Here is a 14,116-nt window from a genome sequence, read left to right as displayed (position 1 = left end):
GAAAAGAAGATATACTTTGTTAGTTTTTAAGTTTTAAAATTATTTAGGTAAATAGCCAGTAAAAAATGTAGACATAGAAATTTAAACTTAGAAATGTTACAGAATGATAGAGATACAGGCAACCATATCACATGCTTTTTCTGTACTTAATAAATTCATAATGAGTATATTTAGAATATTGCAGTCAACTGTGTATCCTCAGAGTTAGTCCTTTTAGCTCCTACCTCAGAAGGGAGAAAGCCAAGAATAAAAACAATGTTCACAATAGCTTAACTGATTACTAGGCATTGTTTCCTGCAAGATTCTCTTACAGAGCATTTAGCATGTATCTGAATTAATACATGAAATGTCTGAATAGTTTCTAATGTATCCTTTTCCCTGCCAGCTTTTAAATTCCTGTTATAAGTACACTCTTTAGGAGAGCTGGCATTTTACCTGGTTTATCATACAAAATAGCTTTTGTCTTTTTCTTAGAGGTATTAGCAAGTGTAACTGGGACCTCTGGCAGCCAATGTTAAAGTGAAGGTATTTAGAAGTTATTTAAGGTGCCCAATGCTTTCAAGACTCAGATGAGCTGGGTGTTTCTCTTTGGATTCTAACTCCGTTGAAGTAGTTGCTTAAGCAGGATAGCAGGGAATGCCTCATTTGAGTTGTGTTGTTTTCTTTGTCCTCTTACGTAAGAATACAAGTGTTTCATGCTTATATTGCACCTTTTTTCAACAAGCTTCAGGGCACTTCGAGAAATTTGTGTTATCAGCATCCTACAGATAGGAGGCATTAAACCCAGGCAACTGAACTGATTTCCCTATGGTCATGCCATGCAGCACTGGCCGAGCTGGGAGTAGTGCCTCTGACTGACTCTGGGCTTTACTGATAAAAGAGCATCTTTTTCTTCCCCACTTCTTGTTTTCCTTTCCCATTCCCCTCATCTGGTCCTACAAACACACACAGACACACACACAGTCACAACAAATCCCTCTACTTGCCTCAGTGCTTTTGTCATATTTCATCTCTTCCTTTTTACCTGTTTGTGCTCTTGCTCTGTTTCACCTCTCCAGCTCACATGACTCTTCCTCCTCCCAACATGAGCTCATGCTAGTCTCTCCCATTTTACATATCCAAACACACAAAACTCCCTTCAGTCACTCTTGTCTCCCCAGTTACAGCTATTTCCCCTTCAACTGTGATCATACTGAAGGCTCAAATGCACTTGCTACATGGAGTTTCTCTCCCCACCATGGACATTTTAAACCCTCTTCCGAGGTCTTTAGTCTCCTCTTCTTTGCCATGTGTAGGAATGAGAACATCATCTTCACAATCTGTAATACTACAACACAATTACATTTCTCTTTCAAAATCTTGTCCTCCTTTGTGTTATGTTACTCTGTCCTCAGTGGTTCTCCTCCTAACTTCTTAAGCAATTCTTCACTGTTTCCTTCAAAGGATCTGCTTCATTTCCCCACCAGGTTACTGGAAACCTTCTAAATGACTCTGTTCTTGATTACCTTCTCTTTCTTCTGTTACTTCTATGTAGTATCCCCTGCAAATGTAGTTGCAGTTACCACATTTTTGTTGCTGTCTCACAGATCTGTTTTGCTATATTCTTGCCCTTACATGACCTTGATAAATACAAGTTTGCTCAGCATATTGTCTAATTATTTTGTTGCTGAATGGGAAACTTAAAGCTTCTGCTTACTCCAAATGGAAGGAGGGTAGATGAAGCATTTCTTACTCCTTTTCACCACATGAGCAAGAACCTAAACATACAACAGAACAGACTGAGACCTCTCAATCTTTTAGGAGAGAACAAGTTCCACTTCTGTCGCAGACTAGGAGGAAAAAAATACCTGACTTTGATGATGTAGAGACTATGGTAAATTAGTGAGTGTAAAAGGAAGTGATGTAGGGAGAAGCTAAGGAACAGAGAAGAGTTCTTATAGGCAGTTAAGAGAGGAAGAGGCTGAGGGGACAGAGAAGACAGAGGGAGGAACATAATACATTTAGTAAATAAACATTGAGATGAAGATAGAAGTGGGTGATAAAGAAATAGATAAAAAGTTACAAGGGCATGGCAGACCAGTTTTGAAGAGCAGATGTATCTGATATTTGTTCTGTTCATTATGATGGATGCCATCACCATTTATCACAGTATAGCATCTGTCTACAGTTTTAAAATGTTACAGTGGGTTAGGAATGTTAGGAAGGTGGGTCAATTGTGCTGACTACTGTCTTCTGTTGGACCTGTGCAAGTGTATAGATATTGCTGATGGTACTTCATCTACTTGTGGATATATCAAAGTTTATCATCACATGAGGATTGCTTACTTCTGTGTTTCTTTAGCTAAAACAACACTGCAAGATTAACTACAAAAGATACAAGATTTTGTAGCTACAGAAACATCAAATAACATTGTATTAGGTGCAACAAAGGGAGTATTTAAGAAGATGTACTTGTACTTCAAGCATTGTGTGAAATCTTTGAGTTACTGGCATGAGGGGTTCTGTTGATCCAGAACCAGAAAAACTTTCTCTGTTTATGGGGATTGTACACCCTGGTTCATTCTGCCTCATCAATAACTAAGTAACACAAAGGTAAACTGATTTTGGAAGATTGAACGTAGTCTAGGAGCAGGAAGAGACATAATTTTCAACAAATCAAAAATGTATTGACCTTTTGCCTATTGCAATGCTACATCTCTGAAGGGTGCTCTGTAGCAAACTCTTAAGTAACACTATTGGTGTATCATAGAATCATTTAGGTTGGAAAAGACCTTTAAGATCATCAAGTCCAACCTAACACTACCAAGTCCACCATGAAACCAATTAAGGCTAGAGTAATAATTAAGTTGCTTCTGTAAACTGCCCTTGTAAAATGTGCAGCACAGTGCCTGCCTAACTATAGCTCCTTCTGGAGACCAGTCCTTTATCTCTCTGACACCAGGATAATTCTCTATCTATGACTTGCACTGATGTGAAATAATCCTTTGATTCTCTGTGACTGGGGGACACAGCCGGAAGGAAGGACAGAAAGGCAGAGAGCATCCCAGTGGATGGGTCCTCTAGCTTTCCTCCCATGGTGGGAATCAGTTAGACTATGGAAAGGTACAGGCCTTTCGGCTCACATAATCTCTCTTGTATTTCTCATTCTTTCTTTTTCTTTCCTTACCTTCCAAATAAAGAGCCTGTTACTTAGCTTTAATTCCTTTTTTTTTTATTATTATTTTTTTAAAGCAAAAGCTTTTCAGGAGTTCTAATTAAGGGAACAAAGAGTAAAAAATCCTGCTCGTTTTGGAGTATGAATGCTAGTTTTAAGTCATCTTTTGTGTTATTTAGTAATTTTGATTTATATTGAATTTGTTGGGGTGGAGAAAAAGGTTGTGAATTCACTGTTCTTTTCAGCACTTCTTTATGATGCTAAAAACATGCTTAGTCTGAGCTATGTTAAATTAGTTTCCATGGAAGTCAATTAAATACTCTTAATTCCTTCTAAATTAACGAATAATGGAAAGAACATAAAAGCCCAAATCCTGACTTGGGCTTATTCCCTAGAAACTTGCATGAGAACTTACATTGTTTGTCTATACATATGTTTATTCTCACAAAAGCCCCAGTTGCAATGCCAGTGTAACTAGAACGGATGAAACCGAAAATAGCTGGCTTGCTTTAACAGGCTTTGCATTATTTGCAGAATTTATGCGGAACCCATGTGTGGATGCTGGGTTGATCCCTCCTTTGGTGCAGCTGTTAAACTGCAAAGACCAGGAAGTATTGCTTCAAACAGGACGTGCCCTGGGCAATATATGCTACGATAGCCGTGAGTGTTGAAATATGCCATATTTTGTAGATGCTCTTGTAGGAGGGGAATGTTTTGGTGTTCTGTACATTGTGTACTGGGGCAGTCATTTTCCTCTTTTCTTGGTTTTTATTTACCACAAGACTTTTCTTATTGCATGGGACAATTGAGTGTCACACTTGCATTATGCTTTTGCGACAGGAAAGCTTAAAAAAACCCTGTTTCAATATTGTGATACAACTGGATATAAGAATAGAAAAGATTTGTGATCCTGGGTTTGTTTTTTGTAAACATAATGAGCTAGGTTTTCAAAGAGCAAGTGCTACACACACAGAGGCCTGAATAGTTAATTTTTCCTCAAATAGAATATCTCAGAAGGGAATAGACAGAGTCAGAAGGGAATATTCATATTCTACCAGCCTCAAAGCTGTGCAGAGCTACATCTGTGGCTGAAGTGATGCCTCAGCTGTGTTGCTGATTCTCAGAATTCTTATGTGGCCAATCAATTGCTCCAAGATTACATATTGGTATTTTGGTAGTCAGGGGTTATGGTGGGGGGAGGTTGGTGAGGTTTTTTAGCTTTTTGTGGGCACAATAAGTTTTGCACTACCAAGCAATTGAGTTTTGAAATGCAGTTGTGACTCCATGTGCTGATTTACATGCATGGATGTATAATTTGCAAAACCAAACCAGTGGTTGCAGTGTTTTTAAAATGCAACCTCATTATCCCTTACTTTAAACATTTTGATAAAAGCCACTGCATGATAAATATGGTACAGAAGCAGAGACACCAGGAACATCTTTCTAGGCACATGAAGGAATTAGAAGCCTATGGATGTCTGCAGATGGGAAGCAAGATGAAATTGTAAAAGCATTTTGTTACCTTGAGATTTAGTGCCTTATTTCACATGGCAAGAAGTTTTCTTTGTACTATGTGTTGCATTTAGTAAAAGTTTTGCTGTTCTGAATACTGTCTGTTGAAAAAACTGAATTATTAGTAACCTTTCTCCTTGCTACTTTTTTTCATCCTAGTTTGGAAATTTACATTTTATATTGTTTTAAATTACTTTGCCTTTGACCTCAGGGAAGTAAATCAGATTTTCCATGCTGGCATTTCCATTTACAGAGAACTACTGCTTGAGGATGTTAATGCCTTATTCTTTCATTTAGGATTTTCTTTAAGGTGACCAATCAACTGAACAACTGCTTCCCCATGGAAACTTCAAGCTGTCGAGCTTTCTATAACATAATTTATTTACTATATTTTATTTCAGGGTCATATGTGATATAAAGCTTACTCCCAGGTGGCACTGGTTTATTTCATATAAGTAAAATCTACATAACTATTCATGTCATTGTTGTTCAACCCACGTTTTTTCATGAAATACAGTAAGGATGCATAAAAATGGTTTTGTAGTATCAGGTATTGTGGACTACTGCTGGCTTTTACAGTGCAGGATTTATCCAGTAAGGAAAAGCTGTGTTACACGCCTTTTGTTGCCCTTCTGTGGAGCAAAGCTGGCACTGATAAATCTACAGTAGGCAGTGATGTGTTCTGTATGCTATGTGTTGCTGTGCTCCTGTGGAAGGACAGTCACTACCTTCCCTGTGATTTTGAATAAGATTAATGAATAAAGTGTAATAAAATGTCACAAAAATCAAGATTAGCATCTTGGATTTGCTTGGAAGAGGCTATTTACAGTGCTTATTTATCACATCCACCCTATCTGACTTTATTTTGTATGTTCCCTTAATATGTAATGATTACGTAGTTATGTACGCTATCCTAAATTCTTATTTAGGACAAATACTTTCAATATGCTTATTACTATAAAATTTAATATATTTTCATTTATGACTATTATTTGTCCCTCACAAAGAGCTTTAAAGTATAACAAAGACAAGGCGTGGAGGCCAGTAGTTCTAATAAAAAATGTTGTCATGTATTGGTAGTCATCTTCTTTTCAATTGAGACAAAAGCAGCTGCTACCCTTCTGATAATTGGGACTCATACAGGAACTTGAAATACATCAGTAACTATATTTTACCATATACATGAATATTTTTTCACTTCTACTGCCTGTGTGATTACAACATGCAGTAATGAGGAAGGTCTTTAAGTCCTAAATCAACATTAGGCTGAAATTATGAAATCAAGCCCATATTGAATAGCTCATAGCAACATTTCTATTTATTGAAAGCCCCAGTTATCCTGTATTTCATCCCAGTGAGCATGCATCACTGTTTAGTGACAGTTTGTGCAAAAAGGAGTTAACCAAGTCTCTCTTTTTGAGAGAAGTCTGCATGGTGCAGGATGAAGGTTGTGGGACAAATGGCTTTTCCTACAGGGAAGGCCCCTTAAAAGTGGCCTTGCAGAGGAGAAAGATTGCCTGAATTTTTTTCTTGATTAAATGAAAATGGCAGTGGTTTCTCAGAGTTCACAGATCCCAGAGTTGCTGCATGAAGGCAAGACCATTTCCACGTAAGTTCAGGAGGGGCTACTCCTGGAACACGGCTGCTGTGGAAAGGTAATTCATGGCTAAGTCCCAATGCTGGAAGAGGTTTAGTACCTTCCACAAGGTAAAAGGGGAATTACACGCTTGCTGGCCAGAGACCTTACTGAACAGATTCATCTCCTCACAGAAAACATGAAATGAAAACCTGTTCTTTCCTATTAAGTTTGAGGTACACATGCACAGTGTTATTGTCTGGGTGCTTCTCAGTGTTAGCCCCCTAAAATAATACTGAATCACCTGTTTGAGCATGTAAGAAAATACGAAGAATTAAATGCATTTTGTAAATGGTTAAAGAGGAAAAAATAGGTCAAATTTATCCCAAGCAGCCTTGAGAGCATCCTTTCTAAAGTATTTACGTTGTGAAGAGCTCTGCTTTATGTGAGTCTCTGAACATCAAGAATACAGGCAAATATAATTGCAAAGCAGAGTAGACCGAAGCTTTGTTAGTACTGATGAGGCTTCTAGTCTCCCAGCCTTCCTCTTGTATGCAGAGATGAAAGAAATAATTGAGGCAGCCAAAAAGATTTTAAGTTGGAAGCAATGAATTTAACTAACCACAGTATGCAGATTGTTAAGTACTGTCCTACAATTTAAGAACAGATACATTACTGTATGTTCCTGTACAGGCTGTAATTGTTCTACATGCTTTATCTAGTAAATGCCACATACACCTCAGCCCCCAAATTTTTGTCAAAGCAGAAAGTGCAAAGCAAAGAAATGGAGATGTGATCTCTCCTCCTCTCCCTCCTGCTTTCTCCCCCACTATATCTACAGCCTGTACCAAGTACAGCTGCTTGTACTTCCGTATCCCCAGACAACGGATTCCTCAGCCTCACTCAGGGACAGAATTTTGCCTGAACTATATCCTAGCCCACTCATTCCTTCTAACCACCAGTTATGTTTTTTCGCTTATAATCAAAGCTAAGTTCTTAGGCATTGTCCAGTCAGAGCATAAGACCTATCCTTCTAGCTGCTTCACCACTCTTTATCCATGAATCAAACTATAGCCACTTCTCTACTGTCTTTGTTTCCAGTCCTGCCCCTGCCACTCTCCCCAGTGCTGTTTCTTTAGTAAGTTTGTTCGTTTAGGGCTGTTACAGGTGTACAGATGTTACAGACTAACTCCAAAACTCTTCTATGTTTCCCCTGCACCTTGATTCCACATGCAACATGACGATCTCATCACCATTGTTCGGGAAAAGTTATGTTTAACATAACATTGTTCTTGCTACAAAAAGCACTGTTTTAAGTCAAAGCAGAACTGTTAATTCTGCTGTAAATAAAGCCTAAAAATTATTTGCTACCATCAGCTCTGTCAGTTGGGATACTACGTTAAAGAACAGCATTATCCAAATTGCAGCTTGGGATGACTTCATGAACAGCCTGATGGCTAGTACAAGCCTCAGCTCTCTCTGCTGGTTTCTTTCCCAATAGGCTGGAAAGACTCTGGTGACTTGAGTCATGTGGCAGATCGAGCGCTTGAGGGACAGGGAGACTGAGACCACAGTTTTCAAGTCAGGCCTACCTTCTTGCAAGACCCACATGAGAATGCGGAAGACAAAATCTGTCTGTAGCCAGGTCTCTGTCCTGCTCTGATACCCCACACACCAATGCAGTTTGTATAGCTGAAAGATCAGGCCAACCAGATAAATTTTAGTCAAGAAATTTAACGGAAGTTGATGCTATATTAAAACAGTAGTGTTTTCTTAGCAGAAAATAGCCTCACAATATTTTTTTATCATTAAGTTTGTGATGCACATGCTATCTTAATCTCTGTGATCTTTCCACAGGCAGTTTGTTACACACTTTAGTTTTGAACTGAATGACAAACTATTTTCCTGTGTTTTTATATAGCATTGAGCACACTATAGAAGCTACCATAATTATACTATAAAAGTGATAATTATAAGAGGAAGTGAGAGGTTAGGATATTTAAAGCCTGATTCAGTAGCTGTACAGATTAGAGGGAGTCATTCTGATTGACTTCAGCTGAGATTAGATTAGACTCTTACCCATTAGAAAATAATTCCTTCTTGCTGTTTAGAGCATCCACATATTCTGAAAGCTATCAAAGGGAAATAAGCTCTCCATATATCTTGTAAGAGAACTGAAAAATTTCCCATTCTGCCCTTCCATAATATTCATATTAATGGTAGTACTTAGAGACCTCCTTGGGGAATCTCAAAGCTATTGCTTTTTGCACCCATCCACAACCTTGTTTCTTCATGAAACCACCAGCCTGGGTACATGTTCTCACCAGCCATACTTCATGATATAAACAACTATAGAATTGGAAAAAAACTAAAAACGCCAACTCATTCTATAAAGGCTCTCCTCTGACAGCTACCCTACCCAGCTACTCTACCTTTTTCTGCAGGAAATTTACTGGATCCTTTTCTCATTTCCCAAGCTGTACATTTCTTTGGTATCTACCCAGTCTTACTTATATTGATGGCAAGACTCCTCACTGAATTTCAGCAATGTGGCCTTTCACATAGACCCAGATCTCTCTTGATCTCAGCCTTACACCAGACCATGAACATTATACCACTTCTTGTTAAAAAGATCTTACATGTGCTATAAATTCTGTATACTCAGCTGCCCATCCTATAAGGATGTACAGACCTCTTGCAGAGATCTGCTAAGAAAGGCTAAGTACAAAATTAAGAAACTACTCAGTTGTACAGTTGCATACATCTCAGGAGATGAGGTTGATTTCAGGATCTAAAGCAGAAAACCAGACACTTAAGAATTAAACATACTGGAAAGAAGTCAAATTCAGTTTTCTTCAATAAATGGCATAACCTTTTTCAGTACCATATGGAAAACCAGCAGAATCCTAGAACACAACTGGTGTTGATAATGGCACACTACTGGCTAATCATTTTTATGAAGGTTACCCTGATTCATGCAGCCAGGCAGCATCCTACCACAATCTTTCACTTTTCATTGTACGAGATCCTACCAAATGCAAATGCCACCTACTAAGCTGTTTCCCAAGCAATATCATGAAATTGAGACCAGAAGCTTTAACTTGTTGCTTGAAAACTGATTGTTTACAACAGCTTACAGAGAATTAAAATTCTAGTTTTTAATTGTACAGTAATAGTGTTTTACCTTTAGATCTGTCCTAAGGCATGTCAGAGTCTTAGAAAACTATAGCATTAGAAGTCCTTGATAATGCAGTACTTTTTCCAAGCCTCTGCAGCACAAGTATTGCATCATCTAGAAACAAAGTATACCATATGCATGCCAACCCATACTTTCACAGTAATATTTAGTACTTATCAGCAATTAATCATGAATGTTCTTAGGAAGCTGTTAAACAATATCATTCTAACTTACTTATTTTATAGCTGGCCTAAATGGAATCAGAATGATGAGGAAGTCTTCCTAGAGCATCAGAAAGAGCCATTCAAGAGGTGACATGAAAAACACGAATTCTCGTTCTCAGGCTATTACTCTTTTTAAAATCAACATTCTAAATATTCACTCAACTGAAACAACTGGCAAAATTTTCATGACTTAAGCCAAAACTTAACAGAAGCCCACATGGGGAAAAAAGTAATAATAATAAAAAAAACCCCACCAAAACCAAATTGCCATAGATTTGTAGCTATTCCCTTTTTTAAGATGAAGGTATGAGGCCTGATTTTCTGTTTGTTTTAGAGTATAGGTGTGATAGGTCCTGCTTATTTTCTGTAGTGCAAATATTTTTCCTCTTCCTGGTTTTTCCAGGAAGATTATTTGAATAAGCAGAAAAAGTAGGTCAGAATTCTGTCAGTACAGGTACAAAGAAAATAAAATCTAAGAAACAAAGCAGATTTTTTCTGATTCCTTACTTTCTCCCCCTCCAGCATTTTGTTCACAGTCTTTAAAGTTTGTGTATTGCTTATATTCCACCAGGCTCAGAGACATCTGCTTAATTTACAGTCAAAATAGAAGCCACAGGCAACAAGGAAATTAAAGAAAGAAAAAGAAAAAAAAAAAAAAAAAAAAAAGAAAAGAGATGGAAGGTGTTTCCAGGGTCTTAAAAAAGGTCGTGAGCAGACTTGGAAGGAAATCCTGCTTTATTCACTAGATCTTGCTGCCACCCTAAAAGCAAGTTAAGGATTCAGACTTTGGTTAAGGACTGAGCTATTTCTTCATACTTCAAAACTAAACAAAGTAGGAGAGGCAAAAACTTGGAATTCTAATATTTATGAAGACTAAAAATAATTCCTTATCAGGAAGAAAAGCTTTTCAAATTTCAGTAACAATGAGTGAACAACACAAGATATGCAACTCACTCTTCTTTCAGTTCAACCTCCCTTTTCATGTCTTTTTTCACTTTGCCTTTTAAGATATTTGAAATTGTTCATATTTATAGATAACTGCACAGTCACACATTGTTGCTTTCAAGCCCCTCAGAAAACAAAGCTTGTTAGTTGAATGTCTACACATGGCCAAAGTGTCTAGCTTATTCTGCTTTATTTAGAAAAGTAGGCATTATGTATCTAGAAATATCATCTGTCACCAAATCGGCAATGATAGAAAACATCAACTGAACTACCATGGAAAACAGAAGAAAGAAGCTGTTAGCATCTTGCTAAGCATCGCTTATATATAATTGGGAAGTGTTTATTAATTTTTTTGTTAAGTTTGCAGGCATCATTCTACACCTTTTAACTTCATGTTTTAATACAGTCTAATTATATAATCATAGCTTCTTAAATAATAACGTAGAATATAATTTTGTTGTACTCTGAGATCCACTTCTATAGATTTTTGCAACACTGTGTGCACTATGCATATATTGCACAGGCCAAGCCTTTTAGTTGTTTACATGATAGCTGCGCAGACATCTGGTTTTATATGGCATTTCATACAGCGCAATAACAGCATAGAGTTAACGTACAACATGCAAACCACCTAAGTTCAGTTACATTTGTTGCATTCTTATGGAATACTGTGCAGCTCTCAGAAACAGAAATTGGACGTTATTGGCAAAGAACTGTATTAGTAAAATCTATCCCTTAACGCAGTGAAGCTCTTGAATGTCTCAGCCAGGGGACCAGCACTCTGTTTAGTTAGCAGGTTTTTTAATAATACTGTTTGTACACTAATATAATCAAGAGACCGTGCCCACCAGAGGAAGTTGCAGCCTAAGTATTTGATAAAAGACAGTGAGGAAAGCGGTAGGTAAAACTACAGATAATAGCAAGACGGCTAGCATTAGCAATAACAAAGCTGTGTTCCTGTCACATGAGAGGTGTCAGTGTATACGAACAGAACTGGTCTTTGAGCCTCCTTGATCCCGAGACTGCTGTGTGTCTGGTTAGTTGTCCAGCCAGCAGAACAGCCTGACAAGTCAGGGTGGATATCTTGAATACCCTATCTACAACAGCATTCACATTTCCCTGAAAAAAAAGTCACTTACCTGAGAGAGTGTCCAGCTTATCGCCCACATTGTGGCACCACCTGGCCTCTTGAGTGTGGGCTGTTCTGCAGTCATAGTGCATTGCTAGTTGCCCTCTGGTCAAATTGGTGGCTTGCCTTCTGCTAAGGAGGTAAAAGATTTCCTAAAACAAAACACTTTGCTGGTCTTTCTCAGGCTGTACCCTACAACCTTTCAGATACAAGAATCTTCTACGTCAGCTCCTCCGTGCAGGCTGCACACTAACAAGCAACAGCCCACACACTTTAGAAGGCCGGGTCCTCTCACTCCCCCTAGGCTTCATACTTTGGGGCAAGGATAGCACTGACCCCAAACCCAAGTATCACCCCAGCTTTTCCTAGATCCCAGGGCCACTTGTTACTTTCTCACTTCTCTGAATAATCTTCTTTCTTCCCCAGGGCCTAGCAGGATCCACAAATATGCTTTATGACAGGGGTTTTTTTGTTTGGTTTCAGTTTTTCCTTCTTGGGGTTTTCCCAACCTACTCCAAATCCCCATGGGTTATACACTTTCTGAAACTGTTCCTCTGGCTGCTTTGGTGGAGACCCACAGCTCCTTCGAGCACCTTCAGCTAGCAGTACTGGTCTCACACAATACCAGACTAAGCCTCTTGCCAAGCTCCTTTCAACAGCACCCAGCAGAACGCCCCTGTTCTGCACCGGACTGTGACCATGCTGTGCTCAGTTCACACCCTTGTTCTTTGAGAGCCTGAAGCTGAGAGACAGCATTGCAGTCAAGGCCTGGGAGTAAAAGTTCTAAATTAATTGCTGTGTGCAGGTTTATTCTTTTAATAGCATGAGATGCTATAAATACCTGTTTACCAGTGTAGAAAAACTGCCTGATGTTTTACTGTATAATTGGATTCCATGATATATTTCATGCTGTATGAAATAATAAGCATAGGCTGGCTTCAGCTCTGACTTATGCTCTCATAAACCTAGAGTAATTTGTTTGACTGCAATGGAATTACTAAGGAGTTGCATAGAGTTATAAAATCAACTGAAGCATCTGCTGTAAGCATATTGCACATGGAAAGGAAGGCAGAGGGAAGTGCTACATTCAGCTTTGAGGGCCTTTACCTGACTTTTATGTATCTAGTAGAACGTTTTCATGCCGCTTGGCTTCTTTATTTTCAAATAGAGTTCAGTAGTGGAAATGACTACTTTTTAAAACTAAAATCTCCTTGGAATCCAGAACAAATCACCTGCCAATACTGAGACTAGTAGTATTTTATGTCGTCTTGCTGATAAAAACATTTCTGCTGTTATATTGAAATCTCAGGTCTACTAGTAGATTTTGACTGGAAGTGTTGAAAAGTCTTGGAACAGTAAATTCAGCACTGTTCTTTTGTCGGAAATCCAAAACACATTATTTTTCTCATATGTATCTGACATAAGAGGAATATGAAAAACAAGCAAATTTTATTGCAATTAAATCATGGTGTTGAATCTGGCTTGCATTTGACTGCTGCCTCAGCATAACATTAGGGAGATTGCAATATTGGCACATTTACCTGTCCCTTCAAATGTTCTAGCCATATTCCTGACTGTAGACAAAAGAAATCCCATGATACTCATGAGAGAGATTAGGGCTTGTTGGCGTTGATAACCTATGGTCCACACATTGAACATATTTTAAGGAGTCTACCAAAAATACCCCTAGACCTCCATTTGGATACAACATTTATAATTGTATTTGCTAGAATAGACCAGTTGCAAAAGAGGGCCAGTACGCTGCTGCATCAGTTGTCATTAGCCAGCAAATATGCTGGCGACAGTTTTATCCAAAAAGATCAATGCTACGTATTTTCAGTCCTTGAAGGCACTATATTAAAAGACAGCATTGTGTTAGAACTTCTAGTTTACTGTTTGCATTACTATTTTAGCAGTAATTTCTAAAAGAATAACTTATGAGATAATATTCTCAACGCAGCTGGAGTTAGGGCTAGGGATAGTTGCCAGCAATTTAAGACAAGCTGATTACAAGACCATTCTGTTTATCTCTGAAGCAAACATAACTAACTCAAGATTATTTTTTCTTCATAAAGCAAAAATTTTAAGGCTCTATTGATGAGTTTAATCAATAAGCAAATAAAACAAAACTCTACTTCTGGTAATCACAGTCTTATAATTCCTGAAGGAATTAAATAAAGGGAAAGGAAATTTCAGTACAAGATAGAGCAATCCCAAGAAATACCTTTCAAATTATTAAAACATGAATCTCAAAATACAGTATTGCTGTGTCCTGTCCCTTGTAGACAAGTGCACAGAAGACATGGAAAAAGCGGGAAACAATAGTAGTGCAATATAATTACATGAAGCTTACTTTCCTTGAAAAAATAAAATTAATGCGGTGCTGCTCTGTGTTCTG

The 14,116-nt window shown here is 38.1% G+C and overlaps 1 protein-coding gene across 1 annotated transcript in view; it reads left to right on the top strand.

The window, feature by feature from the left end:
• The window catches only part of RAP1GDS1 (Rap1 GTPase-GDP dissociation stimulator 1), a 70,307-nt gene that overhangs the window by 23,804 nt on the left and 32,387 nt on the right, over positions 1-14,116 (top strand). Inside the window, 1 exon segment of the mRNA XM_075709463.1 lies at positions 3,689-3,814. Coding sequence (XP_075565578.1) covers positions 3,689-3,814 — 126 coding nt within the window.

Source organism: Pelecanus crispus, chromosome 4 (assembly GCF_030463565.1).
Source record: "Pelecanus crispus isolate bPelCri1 chromosome 4, bPelCri1.pri, whole genome shotgun sequence".
In the NCBI taxonomy this organism is placed as follows: Eukaryota; Metazoa; Chordata; class Aves; order Pelecaniformes; family Pelecanidae; genus Pelecanus; species Pelecanus crispus.
Note: the sequence above shows the minus strand (reverse complement) of the source record. Positions and strands in the feature narration are given on the sequence as shown.